Raw genomic sequence first — 20,303 nt, 5'->3', positions numbered from 1 at the left:
GCTCTGGAAAACGTGCTTTGGAGAAGGTTCCTATGCTTTTGAGCTTGACCTATTGTCCTGAGGAGCTCTGGGCCTTCACAGGAAAGCTTCGGATTCAAGTACTGCCCTTGCTGATGTTGAAGATCTACTGACATGACATGTACAGGGAGGGAAGGACAGCCCCTACCTACACTGTGAAAAATACAAGGGGTGGTGGACATAACCAGGGAAACCCCTCGGACAGTTCCTGATATAAAGTAGTCGCCTCGTAAATGTTAAATCTGCATGAAGTCACTCAAACTTTAAAGAATAAAATGCAATCTCAGCTCATCAGTTAGAAAGAATTAGGGGTTTTATTTGGAAAGGGATGATGTGTGTGTATGTGTGTACTATGAATGTGTAAATATAAATTAGTAAGCACCTATATTATTTATTTACCCTGTTAAAAAATCCTATAAAATACTGGGAGTGGGAGAAACTCATTTAAACATATATGTGGTATTCCAGGGAAAACTAATGTGGAAATTCATTTCCATTCATTCATTTAATCCAGGCGTCCTCAAACTATGCCCTGCGGGCCACATGCGGGTGTTTTCGCTGTTTTGTTTTTTTACTTCAAAGTAAGATATGTGCAGTGTGCATAGGAATTTGTTCATAGTTGTTTTTTTTTAAACTATAGTCCGGCCCTCCAACCGTCTGAGGGACAGTGAAGTGGCCCCCTGTTTAAAAAGTTTGAGGACCCCTGATTTAGTCATTCAATGAACGTGCATTAAGTACCAAGTATGAGCCAAGAGTGGTGCTGGGTCTTGGAGAAACGATGGGGACTAGGGCATAGGAGCTGCCCCGGGTGCTTGGGGTCTGGGGCAGGCACAGGCAGCAGATTTCTGTTGATGTCACGATCCTTTCATGAAGTGAGCATCTGACCCAGGCGGGGGCCGTAGCAGGACCATCTTCCCCACATCTATCCAGGCACTGATGTTAAAGTTGACATAGGGCCCGGATGTGGGATATGCCACGAGAGTGCACAGCTAATGAGTCCACACCCAGGTCTTGGGGTACAGAACAGGAACCAGAGGAAAAGCTCAGAGCTACTCTTCACAACCCCCTCTGCCTTATGTAGCCTGGGTTTAAAAGGAGCGCTGGTGCTTTTTCTTTGTCTGAACTGCATCCAAAGGCCTCATTTCCCCTGCCCCTATGCTCTGAAATGCAGGCATCCGGAAGCCAGGAAGAGCTCCGTGGTGGCACCCTTCCCGAGGGAACGGAAGCCTGGCCAACTCCACGGTCCGAAGGAGGCAGGTTCTCCAGCGTCTGTGTGCAAAAGCCTCGCCGGGGACGGGTGTGGACGTTGCCAATGCCCTCGGCCCTCCTTCTGCTCGGAAGGGCCGAGTGGGGTCTGACGACCTGCATTTCAGCAATCGCCGCACCTCTTCCTGTCAGGGGAGGGCCCAGGCACCCTGGGAAGCACTGAAATAGGCTTTGCATCTGCTTTCTGTTGGGGAATTGGAATAGCCCGTTTCCACATGTGTCTGCTGTTCTTCCATCACACCCAAGTTCAGTGAAGCTTTCATCATGGAAACTTTCTAAAAATGCTCCCTAAGGCACAGCAATCGGAGAGCCTGAGGGTGGTGGTTCCTAATTGTGGCTGAACATTTTACCCCCCTCACCCCCACCCCCACCCCCACACTATAAACACTTTAATGCCCGGGGGGAGGGGGGGCACTCCATCCACAGTCAGGTAATCTCTGAGGTGGGGCCCAGACAGCAGTATTTTTAAAGCTTCCCAGGTAAGTCCCACCGGCAGGTCAGAGCCAGAACCACATGCCCTTCTAAATCCCAAGTGTCACCTGCTCCAGCTTCTTCTGATAAAGATCCCTTTCAATTCTTCCCTGCCCTGCCCTGCCCGCCCACCACTCCTCCTGCCCCCTGGTGACTGTGCTGTGTGCTCTCTCAGTCCCCAGGGCACCCCATTTCCCCATCAGCTCCCCTCACTTCATTCCTGAGACTACCCACCCCCTCACTTCTGCTAAGCTGGAGGCACCCTAGGGCCTGGGGAAGGTTGACTTCCAGTAAAGATCTGTAGGACACAAGTGAATCCACCTAGTAAATGCAAGGCAGCAGTTTGAGGAGATGCTATCTTACTTATTTTTTATGTGCCATTACACTTCTCTACATGGGAAGGAGTTGGCCTTAAAGGAGTTGGTCAAAGCAATACTGAGAACAAACAGCAATTCACTGCTTGCCTGTAAACCTGTCGGTCAAACAGCTAGATGAAGACCTTAGATTCAGACATTACCACCTGATCCCCCAGGGAAAGTTCAAGATCAGCCCTGGGCTTTGCCTTTTTGCCTTTGTGTTGCAAGGCGAGGAGATGAGGAGCCAGGTAGCAGCAGAGATGGTGGCGAAGTGGTGAAGCAAGTATGTGCACTGGCTTGTGAGCACCTGTGAGCACATGCCTGCCTAGCAAGCCTCTGTGTGTGAGTGTGTGTGTGTGTGTGTGTGTGTGTGTGTGTGTGTGTGTGTGTGTGTGTCTGTCCAGGGATGCGGGTCTGTTTTCTTCTGAATAAGCACCCCATTCATTAGAACACACAGAAGGAATTTCTGACTCCCAAGTGTTCTCCCCAAGTCCTCAATATAGCCTTCATTTCCCAGAAAATAACAAGTAGTGCAAAATGGATTGAAGAACATTTCAAATTTATGTTTTATCCGTCTGTGCATGTTTTCTGAAACCTACTAGCAAGGAAATAACTTACAGGAGACCTTACCTTGTTAGTTTGTCTAATTAGGATAAACAGCCTTGAAAAGAATTTCCAGTTGGCATTATTACTACATCCAAGTATCCCTCTGAGAGTGTTCTCTTACAATGCATGGAAACGGACTGCCGACCTTCATGCAATTAGTTACAAAACAACTGGCATGTGTAATCAGGGGCCCGCATTCACGAATACAAAACATTTGTATTGCTCAAAGGTGCTTCTTTGTTGCAAATCACCTCTTTGGCAACAGCTAATGTTTGCAATTAAGAACAGAGGAGCACTCCCTCTAGAAAATCCTGTCTTCAGTGAAAACTTTCTGTGAAATGATTCTGTGGGTGAAAACGTACGTTTTACCAACACGTTCTGATGAAACCTAGAGAATGCACGCACCGGGAACACAAGTTTCCTTAAAGCAACGCTGTGAGCTTTTGGATTGCTGGGGAGGGGTGACTTGCAGGGGAATTGTAACAAACAAGACGTTACTGTGGTGTGATTCACTTGAATTTGATTTCTGAATACAGATTAGATCTCCTTGGAAATTTCTGCGCAGGAGGTTAAAGTAAAGCTTTGCTGCTCAATACTTGTGACCCAAGGACAGTACCTGTCCCTTTAAACATCCTTGGATCTATTTGACCTTTCTTGCCCTAAACTCTGGTTGGACCAAGAACCTGGGGAACAGGGGTGAGAGGTGCCAAGCTAGTTTCACGGGACTCTGAGATGTCATTTTCCCTTTTATGCCAACTTTACCTTTGGACGTTGTAGAGATTGCTGAGCCTTGTTAAGGCCTGACAGGACAGAGAAATGCAGACACCATTTGAGCTGCATGTATTAAACAATTAGAATATTAAATGCTAATTGAATTTTTTCTGGGGAACTTTTGAGATCCCTGCACCACATAGAGTAAATGTAATGCCAAGGGCCTGAGCTCTGAGGACAGCCCTCAGGCTGCGGGGTGTGTCCGTGCCACCTGGCGGCTTGCTGACACAGATCACCTGCATCTGATCCCACAGGCCTGGGTGGGCCTGAGAATGTGCATGTCTAACAAGTTCCCAAGTGAGGCTGCTGCTGCTGGTCCAGGGTGAGCCTGCAGGAATCACTGGGGCGGGAAACGCCAGCACAGGGGACTCTGAGGAGGGGCCGCTGCCAGTGTGAGGGGAGATTGGGGTATGGCGGTGATGACCTCAGAACTGGGGTTTGAGCCTGTGTTCTTCACAGTACACCCATCACCTGATGGGACACTGGGGGTGGGAGTGCTGTCTGGGGGAGGACAGGGGAAAGAAAGATCAAGAGGAGTTTGTTGGAAAAGGTTTTCCAATTCTTAGTGAGGAAGAAGAGACAAGATATGGTGGCATTTCCACGAGTACAGTCATGGAGCCCAGTGAAACGGAGTTTTCTTATTTTCTTAACATCTGTGTCAGCTATAGCATAACAACTGTCAAAGTGAATCTCCTAAAGGACATGTGCAAGTTTACAGCATTGGGCAGACAACTAAGAAAGTCATCCCATTAGATGAATAACTCTGATCACCCGACAAATCTCAGACGAGAGCTTGTCGGGGCGGCGAATGGCCAGTCCCGCTGGGGGTAACATAGGAGCAGACTCCCTGACAGGGGTGTGTGGGGGGAGAATGAGGCCCGGCCCACAACTTCAATTCCCCCCTCACCTCTCAGGAATTCTCCATCTCTGCCTTCATCTCTTCATTGCCATCAAATAACATTTCTCAAGTTTACTCTTGCACGGGCCTGTCTCCTTCCATTCCGCTCAAATGTTCTCCTTCATGTCCCTTTCTCTCCTGGCGTGTTCTCAATTATGCTGACACTTTCACTCTGGCTGATAACTGTGCACAGCGCCCACCCAGTCTGTGGGGCTTAGCATTTCCCGAAATGGCATCCTGTCTGAACTGAATGCAGGCTGGGCTCGTACTTGCTGGACAGAAGAATTCATCCTTCAGGGAGGCACACCCAGCTGTGCCCCAAGAACAGTGAACAATAACGGAGGGAATTCACAGGTGCCTGTACAGTGGAACAGGGAGAGGAGGGAAGAGGGAGGGGGATGGGGAGAGAGTGACTGAGCTTCCTTCTCAACGTGCACGCTTACAACCTTCCTTCGGAGGACAACACGCCCCTGCCCTGCGGAGGCTGCGATGGACGTACATTAGGATCTCACAAAAGAAATTCTAAACGGCACGGCCCCTCATCACGGAGCTCTCCCTCCCACTTACCTCGTCGAGGCATCGCTCATACTGCTCCCTTTGATTCTCATTTTCCAAAGCCAATGCTGAATTCTCTGCCTGCAGCAAGAAACAAAAATAATACAAATGGATCAATGAAGCGTTGTATTACCTGACAACGCAGTCAATACAGCCACTCCACAGACCTCCTCAGGATCCCAGCAACCTCTGAGGAGAGCCTTTGACGAGTGCGCTCCGAGTACCATTGTAAACATCTCAGGGCTGACTTCTGTCTGAGCCTCGTGCGTCACCAAAATACATCCCCACCTAAAGAACCGTGACCCTGAGATGTTGAATGCGGAGAAGCCAGCATGGGAGAGGGCCTGATGGGAGAGCGCCCTATAGAAAGATTACAGTGTTCATTTCAGCCTATGGAACTGTAACTGTCAGAAATGCCTTACTCCACTTCGTTAGCACCTGGCACAGCTTCATGACCCAATATGTGTGTGGACCACAGAGAAGAATCTCAGGTAAACTCACCAAAGTGTGATTCTGAATGCAAACTAAACACGTTTTTCCCGTTAATCAATGACTTTGGAACTTAAGAATACAATGAGAAATTTAAGAATTGGATGATGCTTAAGCGTCCTTCTCCCCGTCTCTCTCTCATTTTAGAATTAACTGCTTTTCTGCCCCTTGGAGCCATGTGTGTATCTGAATGCTATAGCAATTACTGTACCAACCGTGTCAAACTCAAAGGCTAGCACGGGCTAAATAAATGAGGCCTGTGGCCCGCGGGCCATGAGTTTGACATGCTTGCTCTACGGTACTAGATAAATATGGCCACTCATTAACTATGTGGAAAAATAAGGGGGAAATCAATCAGAATATGCATGTTAGATGGTAGGGGGATCATGCCATGGTGGTGTAAGAACTGCCCTCTGCATCCTGTGGCCTGGGTCCACTTCTCCCACTCTTGGCCCAGCCTGAGTTCCAAACTGTAAAGTTACTCCTCCTCATGGCTGCGACCGTGACCACCCACCCAACCCACTTCCCTAGCAATCATGGCTCAACCAGCCCCTTCCCCACAACCTCCCTGACAGGGGAGGGAGGTATGAAGCTCTGAAACAATTATTTCAAATTTATGGTATAATGTTTAGGTGGTACATAGACCAACATGTATTCCTTTATAGTTTCTTCCTATCAATTATTTAAAAAATATATTTGGAAATAATTTCACACTTACAGATGATTTGCAAGAATAGTATGAACTGCTACTCTTTCCTCAGATGCACCAATTGTTAACATTTTGCTATCTCATTCTTTTTCGTTTTTATTTTCCTGCAACTTGAAGGCAAGTTGCAAACATGATGCTCTATAGCCTTAAATACTTCAATGTATTTCCTAACAACAAAGACATTCTCTTACACAACACAATTTAGTTTTCAATGTCAGGAAGTATAACATTAATACAGTGCCACAATCTAATCTACAGTCCTTATTCCAGTTTCATCCTCTGTCCCAACAATGTCGTTATAGCACGTTTCTTCCAGTTCAGAGTTCAATGCAGGATCATGCATTGCATCTATTTGTCATTCTCCCAGAATCCTTTAATCTGAAATAGTTCCTGTCTTTCATGCTGTTGACTCACCCTTTCCTTCTTTTCCTCCTTCCCTCCCTCTCTCCCTCTCTCCTTTCATTTCCTCTTTCCTTCCCTCTCTTCCTTTCTCTCTCCCTCCCTCCTTACTTTTTTTCAAAAGTAGGGGCCAGTTATTTTCTGGAGTGTTCCTAATTTGGATCTGTTTCAACTTTCCTCATGCACACCTGGCAGGGGTAGCACAGGCGATGCTGGGTCCTTCTCAGTGCATCATGGACTCATGCGATACTCACGCGTCCTCTCATTGGACAAGTTAACTTTGATCACTACGTTAAGGTGGGACCTGCCAAATATCTCCACTGTGAAGTTACTCTTTTCCTTTACAATTAATAAGTAAACCATGGGGAGGTACCTAGAGGTGATGAAAAGAGCTTAGTTCTCATCAAACATTCATCATCACCTGAGTTTAGCAACCACCCACATGTCTTCCCTGAATCAGTGATAACTTTGTTTGTAAATGATGGTTTCTATCATTTCTCCACCTACATTTTTGAGTTTTCAATTAATCAAAAGAAAGTGCTTTTCCTAACCATTTATTAGTATGAGTAGTTGGATTCTTATATTATTGAAAGGATCAGAAGTTATTACTGTCAGTATTTATTTGGATGATCACATTGCTCCCCTTTGGGAAGGTGAACCCCATCATGCTGTGTCCTTTCGACCTGTTTCATTAGTTAAAAATGTTTTCTTCCTTTTTTGGCACATGGAAATGTTTCAGGTGCATTTGCCCCATCCCTGAAATGGACCATTTCTTCAAGGAATCCTGCTTCCTCGGTGAATGCCATTTGGAAACTATGACCTGGTGTTAATGCGTGTCAGTTGCTACAGAAGAGTCATTGCTTCCTTCACACACACACACACACACACACACACCTCTCAACCCCAGAACAAACAATTCTTCCTTTTCCTATTTTCCTACTTGTTTCTTCTTTTTTCTAGAACATGGGCTGGCAAGATCATACTCAGTTCTTCAATCCTACAATGCATACACAATTTTTAACCACAAAAGACAGTATTAAAAAGAATTCACAGCTTTTTTTAGAATGAAGGTACACAGTGAAAATAATGTGTTCAACAATTACTAGATTGGTTCCCCAGAACATTATTGTGGTTATGCTATTTACTAGTATTTGAAATTCAGTTCACTTACATTTTTCTGATAGTATTCAAATCTACTCTCTCCTCTTCTTGTTGGCTGTATTTTTGTTTTTGATCATGGAAAAACATTAACATGATTGCAAAAGTCAAAACCACACTAAAAGGTACACTCCGTGAGGTACCCCTCCCACAACCCCATTTACAGCCACACTCTTCAGGTTCTGTACTCCTTTTGTTGACTGACTTGAGTTGTGACTACCTAGTTACAGTCATGTCCCTTAACTCCCCCCTATTACATATGCCTCAATCACTTTCCCTCTCCCTTTTTCACCCACTTCCTACTTGCATTCTTTCTACTTTGTTGGAGAATATCACGGTCACGTACTATTCTTTCACTCTTGCCCTTTCCCTTGTTTTAGCCTCCTTAATGGATGATGATTGGGGAGGCTGATGTTACACTTCTATTTATTTCTATACCATCATAAAATTTCCCCTCTTCCTTTTTTTCTTCACAAACACATTTCCAAATGGCACTTCCCCTACCTCCCCTTTTCTCTTTGCTTCCTTCTCTCCAGAACATGGCCTGTGACAGCTACCTCAGGCCTCACACGGGCCCGCCCTGCCCAGAGCTGCCCGGGGAGCCAGCCTTCTGCACCTGTGGTCAGTACTGAGCATGTGCCGTGGGACCTTCTCCTCTGGCAGAGCTTTCCCCACACCCTCTGCTGCCATCCTCCGACGCACACACTACAGACAGGTCTGTGGGTACTTGGTGTTCATTGTTCTACTTACAGGAATTTGAAGTCATGTTGTTCTGTTTTCTGGTAATGCAGAAGGTTGTGGGTTATGTGTGGCTTTTTTTATGTGTGTTCCTGATGACTTGAATGTGTGTTGTGTTTTGGGTTTTTGTTTTTGTTTTTTTCAGATGTACTGGAAGTTTCAGATTTAGGCCAGTTTGTTCCTCGGCAATGAAGCTGGAGCGAAGAGTTGAGGCAGCGTGCTGAGGGAAGATCTGTTTGCAGGTGCTCTTGCCCTAGGTCCTCTGGACCTTACTCATAGCTTGAGGCCCGGGATTCAAACCCGTTTCTCCTTCAGGTTTCAGTCCTAATCTTGGCTTCCACCTTGTCCTTCAGGGCTCCAACCCCTGTTTCAGCTACACCCCCAACTTCCTGCCCCTGAGGCAAGACTTTGCCATGTTTTTCCATTCCCCTCATGGGCAGATATCTGCCACACAGCCGACCCTTGGACCCTCACACTGACCCTCTGTTTGAACTTTGAAAACATTGGTCATGCACAGACTGCTCTCCTCCTCACGCCCCACCCAAACCAGACTGGGAGCTGGGTCTGGCTCCGGGCTGTGCCCTCCAGGGATCGCTCAGGCTGTCACAGTGCAGCTGCTCTGGACCGCATCGGGTAGAACCTCTGCTCTCCTCACCCGGGTGGGAGGGCTGGGTCCACGTGCCAGTTTCGTTCCATTGCCATTTACCTGGCAATACCGGGCTGTGTAACCTTCAGCAGGTCATTCAACCTTGCTGGGCTTACAGGTCTTTACCTAATAGCCTAAGGGAACAACCTCGCCAATCTACAAAGTGACTTCCAGTTCAAATATTCAAATGCCATGATATAGGGGGGAAACCACTGGAATTCTGATTCTAGGAAACTTTTCTTAGGAGAAATGTAGCTTTTGCAAAGTCTGCTGGTTTTAGTGAGGCAATGGCATGAGGGTAATGGGGAGAGATAAAGAAGAGAATGGCAATGCCGGTTTACATTGTTTTCACTTTAAATGTCTTGGGAAAAAATGGGTAAGGAAATAAAGCTGAAAATGGGAATTTATATGGGATGTCTGTATCGTGCTCCTACCCACAATATCACATTGCAATAACACTGCCTTCGATCTGTTTGGATAATTACAGTCATTATACAGTTTACATCGCTTGCCTCACATTTACAGCTCTGACAATCTATTACGGGCAAGTAAATTAAACACCTAACGGGTGCTCGTGAAGACACAATAGTCACATTTATGGCTAATGTGTTCAGTTACAGAGACCAATTTAATTGATATAACCCTACACATCCCAGGGGACAATGGAGATATTAACAATTATGCCTGTGAAGTTAAAATAATCTTGAACTCATGATTTTCTTTAATCTATTTGCATTTATTAGAAATTCAGGATTAACCTGCTACTGACATGAGACAAAGGCAGAAAAAGAAAACCCTTAATTAAATGTGATTTAAAGAAACAGTTAATATTTGTACGGCAAGGATGGGACAGATAAGCAGGGAGGGAAAGACAATGTAGTAGGTGTTACTACTGAGAATGACGGAAATGACAGCACGGGCCTTCCCCGCCTTAAATAAGTGTTATTAAGCCAGTGCACCCAGAGGATACAAGGAGAGCATCCACATGAGCACAGCAGGGTCTCTCTCCTCCGCCCTTTACTCTGGGCTGGGCTGAGTCCACAAGTGAGAGGACCTCCCGCTCTGTGGCTCCCCATGACTCCCAATTCAGGGACCTAAATACGTTCTGATTTCATCTTTAAAGTCCTCGAATGTCTTTATAAAATCCACATTGTTTGGTTTATTGTGCAGAATGGGTAGGCATTAATGTATATTTAAAAGGAATTATGTTACTCAGAGATCCTGCTCTGTGGTTAGATAAGCTAGCCAGAGCTTACAGATGGTTGAATACACTGATGCTGCTAAACCACTGTTCTACATTAATTCTCTAAGTCAATCATGTCAAACTCACAGCTGGCCGCGAGTTTGACATGCTTGCTAAGTGCTGATTGCGTTTAAAAAGCTCTCCACACTATAAAACAGCCCCCTCGCCATTCATATGTTGAAATCCTAATACCTGAAGCAATGGTCAGCACCTTTGGAAGGTGCTCAGGTCCTGGGGGTTGAGCCCTAGTGAATGGGGTGTGTCCTGTAAAAGGCTGTGGGAGCTTGTTAGCCACCTTCCGCATGAGAGGACGGGAGGAGGCCCAGGCCGTGAGCTGGGAAGAGGGCCCTTCCCAGAACTCAACCATGCTGACACCTGGATCTGGACTCTCAGCCTACAGAACGGAGAGGCATGTGTTTCCAAGCCACCCAGGCTATAGCCTTTTGTTACAGCCGCCGGTGCAGACGCACACAACAGCCTTTTCCAGAGGGCCAAGTGAGGAGAGTGCTATATACCAAGTCCCCTCTGCACGAAATACCATCTCCACCGTAGGCTGTTTAGTGCCTGTACTCTGTGCCCACACAGCTGTCCGCACGGGCACTGCTGCTGCTCAATGTCACATGCCATTTCTCCAGGCAGGCCCAGCCCCGGAGGGCACATGCCACCTCCCAGGCAGGCCCAGCCCCGGAAGGCACATGCCACTTCCCAGGCAGGCCCATCCCTGGAGGGCACATGCCACCTCCCAGGCAGGCCCAGCCCCGGAGGGCACATGCCACCTCCCAGGCAGGCCCAGCCCTGGAGGGCACATGCCACCTCCCAGGCAGGCCCAGCCCCGGAGGGCACATGCCACCTCCCAGGCAGGCCCAGCCCTGGAGGGCACATGCCACCTCCCAGGCAGGCCCAGACCCGGAGGGCACATGCCACCTCCCAGGCAGGCCCAGCCCTGGAGGGCACATGCCACCTCCCAGGCAGGCCCAGCCCCGGAGGGCACATGCCACCTCCCAGGCAGGCCCAGCCCCGGAGGGCACATGCCACCTCCCAGGCAGGCCCAACCCCGCTTCTCTGGAGGCCCAGTCTGTTCCCAGGCGACGCCCTCGGTGCTGTGGCTCTAGCCTAGAACATGCTTCACTTCCCATTGGCCTTCCTCTATTCTACCAATGTTTTGTGGTCTGGCTCAGATCTGAACCTAAAATACTTAAATGGAGGCATATATTTAAGATTTAAAAAGTAGTTTCAGATGTACAAAAAGCATTTGGAACCATTACAAACAATCCCCCGACTCCTTTCGCTCTGACTCCCGAAAGGCTCCCTTTACCACTCTTGCTTTACCATTGCTTTCACACCTGTCTACAACCCGAGACACTGCAAAAATCAAGAACACTGGTGAGCTAGGTGCAGACAGGATGTCCCTTTACCCTTAATATTGGGAGGTATATTTTCTAAAACATACATTTTCTTACATAATCAAAATACCATATATATTTATCTAAGCAATTAGCTATGATTCAATACCAAATCTCTACAGACCTTGTTCAAATGTCACCGGTTATCCCTCTAATGTTCTTGTCTGGTTCGGCATCCAATCCAGACTCCCAGAGCTGCACTTAGTAATCATTTCTCTGTAGTCTCCTGCCATATGGAAGATTCTTTGGTATTTCATGACCTTGACATTTTTTCAGGAGTACAGGCTGGTTATTTTGTAGAATTTCCTTTAATTTGGATTTATTTGCTTTTTTTTTCAACAGTTAGATTAAGTATTTTTGGCAAGAATACTACAGCAATAATATCCTGTCCTTGGTACATCATATCATGAGACCCATGATACCAATTTATCCCATTACTAGTATGTTAACTTCAGTCTCTTGGTGAGGTTAGGATCTGCCAGATTTATCCACCAAAAAGTTATTAATTTTCCTTTTTAATCAGTAAATATTGTCTAGAAAGTTACTTCAAAACTATGTAAATATGCAAAGATTTTGAGATTGTGCAAACATCTGAATAGCCACACTTTTATTCATTAATTTTAGTATCTATTAATAGTTTTTTGCCAAAACATATTATAGTGGTGATTACCAAATAATGATTTTTAAATATTTTTAAAATTACCTATATATAATACAATACTATAGTAGTTTCAGGTATACAACATAGTGGTTAGACATTTATACAACTTACTAGTAAGTGATCACCACAGTAAATCTAGTACCCATCATCATACATACTTACTACAATATTATTGACTATATTCTCTATACTGTACTTTACATCCCCATGACTATTTTTATACCTGGCAATTTGTACATCATAATCACTTTCCCTCTTTCCCCCAACCCCCCAACCCCACTCCCATCTGACAACCATCAAAATGTTCTCTGTATGTATGAGTTTATTTCTGTTTTGTCTGCTTGCTTATTTTGTTTTTTAGATCCCACATATATGTGAAGTCACATGGTATTTGTCTTTCTCTGTCTGATTTAATTCACTTAGCATAATACATTCTAGGTCTATCCATGTTGTCACAAATGACAAGATTTTACTCTGAGTAGTATTCTATTTAATATATGTACCACATCTTCTATATTTATTCATCTATTGATGGGCACTTAGGTTGCTTCCATATCTTGGCTATTGTAAACAATGCCGTAATGAACATAGGAATGCATATGTCTTTTTGATTTAGTGCTTTGGGTTTCTTTGAGTAAATATCTAGATGTGGAATTGCTGGGTCCTTCTTTGTCACCTGCTATAGCCTTTGTCTGATATAAATATTGCTACCCCAGATTTTTTGTTTATTTCCATGTTCATGAAATATCTTTCCCATCCCTTTACTTTCAGTCTGTGTGTCTTTCAATCTAAAATGGGTCTCTTGTAGGCAACATGTGTGTGCTTCTGGTTTTCTTATCCATTCAGCCACTCTATGTCTTTTGATTGGAGCATTTATTCAATTTACATTTAAGGTAATTACTCCTCCTCCTCCTCCTCCTCCTTCTCCTCCTCCTCCTTCTTCTTCTTCTTCATGTACTGGCTTGGTGGTAATGAACTCCTTTAGCTTTTTCTTGTCTGGGAACCAAATAGTGATTTTTAATTCCTAGTCCTCTGTGTTGATTAGTTTGAGCTCCATCATAAGAAATGGCAATATGTTTTAACCATCCTATCTAATAAAAGAGTAATATGCAAATTAACCATCACTCCACTACACCCACAAGCCACACCCACCAGCCAATCAGGAGCGAGTATGCAAATTAACCCCAACCAAGATGGCTGCAGCCATGGAGAGCAGGAGGCTTGGTTTTCCCCAGCAATGGAGGAGGCTAAGTTTTCCCCACACCCTGGTGGGCCCAGGCCTCCACTCAAGGCTACAAAGTTTCAATTATAGAAGATAAATAAATCCCAACAAAAATGGCTGTGGCCACGGAGCTGGAGAGAGCACGAGGCTTGAGTTTCCCCCAGCAATGGAGGAAGCCAAGCTTTCCCCACACCCTGGCGGGCCCAGGCCTCCACTCATGGCTACAAAGTTTCAATTATAGAAGATAAATAAATCCCCCAAAAAATGGTGGCAGCCAAGGAGCAAGCAGGAGGCTTGGCTCCACTTAAGGCTACAAAGTTTCAATTATAGAAGAAGATAAATAAATCCCAACAAAAATGGCTGCAGCCATGGAGCAAGCAGGAGGCTTGGCTCCGCTCCAGGTTACAAAGTTTCAATTATAGAAGATAAATAAATCCCTGATACCAGGGAGGGCCTCCGCTTGGGTCACCGGGGGGCATGGCCAGCCTGCAAACCACCACAGGCCCCTCACCCAGGCTGCTCCACGCCCCAAGGGAACCCCCACCCTGATCTGGGACACCCTTCAGTGCAAACCAGCTGGCCCCCACACATGCACCAGGCCTTGATCCTATCTAATAAAAGAGTAATATGCAAATTGACTATCACTCCAACACACAAGATGGCTGCCCCTATGTGAACAAAGATCCTGCCCCCATGTGGCCACAAGATGGCCAGCAGGGGAGGGCAGTTGGGAGGGACCAGGCCTGCAAGGGAGGGCAGTTGGGGGTGATCAAGCCTGCAGGGGAGGGCAGTTAGGGGTGACCAGGGCAGCAGAGGAGGGAAGTTGGGGGCAACTGGGCCTGCAGGGAAGGGCAGTTGTGGGGGACCCAGGCCTGCAGGGGAGAGCAGTTGGGGGGGACCAGGCCTGCAGGGTAGGGTAGTTAGGGGCAAACAGGCTGGCAGGGGAGCAGTCAGGCATCAATCAGGCTGGCAGGGGAGTGGTTAGGGGGTGATCAGGCTGGCAGGCAGAAGCGGTTAGGAGCAATCAGGAAGGCAGGCAGGCGAGCAGCTGGGAGCCAGCAGTCCTGGATTGTGGGAGGGATACCAGATTGGAGAGGGTGCAGGCTGGGCTGAGGGATACCCCCTCCCCCCATGCACGAATTTTGTGCACTGGGCCTCTAGTTAATTATAATACTTCAATTGAACTTAATAGTTTTATGAATACTGCCAGTCTTCTCTAGTTAGACTGTAAGCCCTTTGAGACAGGAATCATACCTTATATCCTTTTTTTAAAAGGTTAAGATTAAATTGAGTGCATTTTGCTATAGTTTAGGGTGAACACTAAAACTCATTTTGATGTTTATGTTGACTTAATACCAATGAGTTAGTGCAAGGATTATATCTGGCACTTTTATCCATGTGCTTTTAATGTGCTCATACACACAGGTGTGGATACATTCTGATGTATCGTTTTCATAATATCACAGATAAATAAGAAATTAAATAAGAGATAAACAATATTTGCTCTTGGCCTATGTCAATACTAATTTGAATTATTAACATGATGTCTCAAGTTTCTAAGCAAAAAAATGGTATTCATCATCTGACACATTTTGACAATTGGCCAAATATTTAGTTTCTACTCCTCTATACTGAGCAGTAGGGGTGATGCGTTGTAAATGTTAGTTGCACTCATCACCAGTATTGTCATAGTGGTCGATTAAAGTTGGTTGCAAATGCTTTATGATGCATTATGGGCTGGCCTTGCTGACTTGCTTGACCAGTAGAATGTGGTTAAAGTGCTATTTTTTAGACTTCCAAGGCTGGACCATGACTTTTTCAGATTCCACCTTGGCCTGTCAGAACAGTAGCTCTTGGAGTTCTGAACTGCCTTGTAAAAAGTCTGATATCTTGGAGTGGTGTAAGTCCCATGCCATGTGGAGTCCTCTAGGGCCAGAGGCCTGTGGAGACAGACAGGCCACGGAGCCCCGAGATGCCAGATGTGAGTTAAGAAGCCGTCTTGGAAATGGCTCTCCTAGCTCCAGCTGACAACACAGGGACTGGACATGAACCATCCAGCTGTATCCTGTCAAATTTCTGACCCACAGAATTGTGAGAAAAATCAAAGTCATCTTAAACCTCAAAGCTGTAGGGTTGTTGGTTACATAGCAATAGATAACTAGAACAGACATATTTATGAGACACACTGGAGTATAAAAACACATAGGCTTCCACAAAGAAGAAAATAGTCTAATAGAAGAAATAACTTAATTTCTCACATTGAAAATGATAATGCAACAGGATCAAAGAAAAAAAATCAACTAATTTGGGTTGAAGTAGGAAAGATATTCCCTGAGGAGGTGATCTTGACCTTTGATTAAAAGCTTACCCAACGGACATTCAAAACAACAACAAAAATCCTCATTAAACTGAATGAAAACAATGTACCTTTAAACAAAATACCAATGCAATGACAGCTGGCTTGTATTAACTATCAAAGAATAAATTATCCAGCCATGCTAGAAAGTGAATACTGTCAGATAGCAGCCAATATCCATTGCAGAGAAAATATTGAGTTCAAGAATAATGAAAAAGAACAAACACAAGTGTTAGAAATTGAGCAGGGGTAGCAGGGTGCAAAGAGGAGGATGTCCTCTGAAGGAAAAAAAGAGAGCAAGAGAAGAAGAAAAAAGTCTAATTCTCAGCAACAAAAAGGTTGCACCACTCTAACTAGTGCTGCTTTTTTAGATGGCATCTCCCTAGCTTGTGAAAACCCTTCAACACAGCAAAGACAGGCAAAATTTTAGAAAAAAGGTAGTTCTCCAAAATCACAGTTTGGTCCCAAAGTGTGTTTCTTTAGGACTGCCCCCCTGAATCAGTCCTGTGGTGCCCTATTAAATAACCCACTTGCCATCTACAGTGCCTCGTTACAACTTCAGGCTGTGGGCCATGGAACTTCAGATTCAGCCTTCCAAGCAAAACACGGAGATCCCCCAAATATCCCTAACTACATGGACCTCTGTTTTGTTCTGAAAGCTGTCTGAAATCATTGTGAGGAGAAAGAATCATGGGAGGGGCTCATTGTGCCACCAAGCAAGCCACCCAAGTGTGCACGTTTTAATCTAGTAGAGTGACAGGAAGCCTGAGTAGAAAGGACACTAAGAACAGAACCCGTATATTGAGTCTCCTTCCCTTTATCAATGTCAAATAAAATTTACGGGGTTTCTGGATCGTTCATCTTGTCATATGTGGTCAGTCTCTGTAATGGCTGTGTGGGGAACCGTGCGCATTTCCCACTTGATTATATTTAAGAGCTGCAGTCTCCAAACCCAGGCAATGTCTACGGCTGCTGTGCATTTTGGAGGCAAATTTTGTCATCCTAGAAAATTTCAGAAACAGTCATAAGCTTTGCTCATCCACCACAGGAATAAACATGGGCACATGTGTGCCCATACGTGCACAGACACACTCTTCAAGCCCACTAAGTCCAGGCCCAGCACATCAGGCATGGGGACCGAAATCCTAATTAAATGCAATCCTTTCAAGGAGTGCAGGATCCCACGCAACGAGAACGTGTCAGGGAGGACCTGTCACAGGTTCATTTTAGAAGAGTTCACTAGAAAACACTTCACAGTGAAACCTCTGTGTATTTCCAGAATTTAAATCCTTGATTGGGGCTTTAGACCAGTGGTTTGCAAATTCAAGTATGCATCTGATTACTTAGGATGCTGGCTCGGTCATGGGTTTGGGGCACCATCAGTGCTTGGATTCAGCGTATTCAGGGCAGGATCTGGGCAAGTGCACTCTGAGAAGGTCCCAGGTGAAGCTGATGCCGCTGGTCTGGGGCCCACACTTTGAGAACCTGTGCTCAGATGGGTCAGCTTCAAGAGAAGGCCATTGTCACCCCTGCAGCGCCCAGGCTATCATCTCCTTGGACCTGCTCAGGAGTTTCTTAGTGCTTCTCTGGACCTGGAAGTAATCCCATATTTGTCATCTCCACCAGGAAGCCTTCACAGATTTCTTGAGGCGCAGAGATGCCTGCTCTCTGCTTCCACAGTGCATTACCTGCACATTTCAGGAAAGTAGCTGTCATGAGACTTTCACTCAGACAGATAAAAACATACAATCTTGTGCTTTGATTTCTCTTATTCTGTTTACAAGTCTGCCTCTTTTCCCCACATCAGTGTGTATGTGTGTGTGTGTGTGTGTGTATGTGTATGTGTGTGTGTGTGTGTTTGTGTGTGTATGTGTGTGTAGAACAAAAAATGTGTGTGATTTGGACAAATATTATTTGATATTGAATTATATCTGGAAAATAACAAAAGGTAATGTTTCATAACAGAAGCAGAAAAGAAAAGGAAGCTGGATAATGTTATTGCCTCTGGGGAGATACAGGAAAGGAATCTGTGTGCGGAGCTGGTGGGTTGTAGGAGCGGAAGAAGGATCCATCATCCTAGGAGGAGAGTGTGAGTGCTGATGGAGGTCACGGTGTGCCTTTTTAATTTCCTTTTCACTTTTATTTTGTATAATAGAAAGAGGTCTGGTCTTTGAAGTCAGGTTAGTGTTTATTTTGATCTTGGCGCTGCCTCTTGCCTACCATTACCTCAGGCAAATCACTTGGACTCCTTGAGCGTGTCTCCTCCCGGTAAGCTGGAGTGGTAATAAATCCCCATCACGCTCCAGGGGCTGGATGAGATGGATGGAGACTGTATCTAACAGAGCCAGCCCGCTACAGGACTCGATCAATGTCTCTTTCCTCCTATTCCCTGAAAAGTAACTCCCATGGAAAGCTGGACAGCTCTGGCAGGATGGAAGCTGTCCTGTTGACTGGGAGGTTTCAGCCAAGAGAAGTGCAACCGGGACCCTCAGACATGGGTGTTTTAAACCACCTTACACCTGGACTGCTCCAGGCACTGGCTCCTGCCACCTGCACGCTCCCTTTTCGATCCTTGCTTCTCATTTCTCTCTCAACTCCTACTCCCTCTTCCAGCTGCCCATTTATCTACTACCCTCTCGCTACAGGAAAGCCTGCCCTCAGAGAGGAAGCATACCTTCATTCACATTAAGATTCAAAGCTGATGAGTGAAACACTGAGGATTTGTATTTTACAGGAGGATTAGGAGTGAGTCTAATTGCAGCTGTAGGAGTCAGAAAGTGGGCTGGCTGGCAGGGTGCAGGGTGAGCTGGGCTAGGGCACTGCATTTCACCTCCAGATCATTAAAAATGGTCACATTCCAGGCTTTCTTGTAAGGCCTAGAAGGACTTCAACACGGTCAGGTCCACCATGTCGTAGGGCAGGAAAAAGGAACAATGTGCTACTCACAGTCCTTCCCAAACTGTATACACGGAGAGTCACCTATCTGATGTGTGGATGCCACTAACCCAAGTGCCTAACTTCATCCTTTGGTTACAGCTCCCACTGCCCCCTTTGCTCCTTGGTCTGCTCTGTTATTTTCTCACATCCCTCCCTGAGCCTGGAACACAGAGGCACCAGGACCATTAGTAATTCTGGCCCTTTCCATATATAATCCCTGCATCCCAGGCATGTGGACTGCAACTAGAATTATAAAAAGAAATAGTATTGGTTTAGGGGGATGAATGATTCTATTTCACACTCCCGAGCTCCTGTTTCTTGATTTCCTCAAGCTTACTTTGCAAAACCTTGCCACTTGCAAAGGCTATTGGTCTGACATTTTGGCAAATCATCACAGCTACTGGTCCCATTCCCACTGTCCCAATGTTATTAACAATAATGAAAAAGTCCAAGTTGGTCCTTCAGACGGACATGAGTGAGAATAATGAAGTCAGCCTGAGGCAGACACAGGTGGACACAGTGGCATGTGGGTCTGAAAGAGGAGATGCCCACACCCGCTTCCCAGCAGCCGGGTCACATTCTCACCCCCTCAAAACAACAAGCTCCTCTCCTGGCCAGTGTCTAACAAGGGGTCTTTGGGAGAGAAGAGCCTGCCTGGTTCTCCTCCAGTTCCCATGGTGTGAACGCTCCCAGCATGACTGTCTTGAGCTACCACACAGCGTGGGGAGGAGAGGCACAGCAGCCGCCCTCCTCCCCTCCCCCCCTCCGTGCAGGACATAGAGCTTAGATAGCAGTGCAATGTTATAAAATAATTAGGAAGCGATGCGCTTTGGGTGTGTATTACCTTTGTCTTTAATTAAATGTATGTTGATATGATGTCATTATTAATGGTAGCCATGTTTAATGACAGGCTCATAAAATCCTTGCATAAATAACAGCTAGTTCTCAAAAGCTGGCGTAAGCTGGCTTTGGCACGTGGGTGCCCCTGTCTACCAAACAGCTTGAGAGTAGCTCTCACTGTGTAAACGCCCATTTGTATCTGCTGATACAGAGGGTTCAGTGACTGTGTTCTGCTTGGAATTTCATCCAGAGGTTGAGTTGACCCCGTGGAGACCCTCAGGTCTCAGCTTGTTGCCATTCCCAGCTCCGCTCTCGTCCTGTGGCCTGTTGATACAGGTTGGTTTCGGAAACTCAAGATAAAGCAAAACAAAGCTTTTAGTACACACACTTTCTCCCTCATTAATGAGGTTGTTGCCTTTGTAGCTACACTTGTTAAAGTGTACTAACCTGGCCACCCCGCCCCTGCAGCTCCTTCCCCTACAAACCCCTTCCCCCCAAGTAAAGAGGAAAATGGATTTATTCAACCACTAAGGACTGTGCTTGGGCATCCGACTCATGTGC

At 45.9% G+C, this 20,303-nt stretch overlaps 1 protein-coding gene across 5 annotated transcripts in view; it reads right to left on the bottom strand.

Moving 5' to 3' along the window:
- Positions 1 to 20,303, bottom strand: part of NCKAP5 (NCK associated protein 5) — a 965,452-nt gene that overhangs the window by 205,698 nt on the left and 739,451 nt on the right. For all 5 annotated transcript variants that reach the window (XM_079782414.1, XM_079782415.1, XM_079782418.1 and 2 more), the window contains one exon: positions 4,954 to 5,022. In XM_079782414.1, coding sequence (XP_079638540.1) covers positions 4,954 to 5,022 — 69 coding nt within the window. The remainder of the gene's footprint in view (positions 1 to 4,953; positions 5,023 to 20,303) is intronic.

This window comes from Cnephaeus nilssonii (genome assembly GCF_951640355.1).
Source record: "Cnephaeus nilssonii genome assembly, chromosome: 10".
Lineage (NCBI taxonomy): Eukaryota > Metazoa > Chordata > Mammalia > Chiroptera > Vespertilionidae > Cnephaeus > Cnephaeus nilssonii.
Note: the sequence above shows the minus strand (reverse complement) of the source record. Positions and strands in the feature narration are given on the sequence as shown.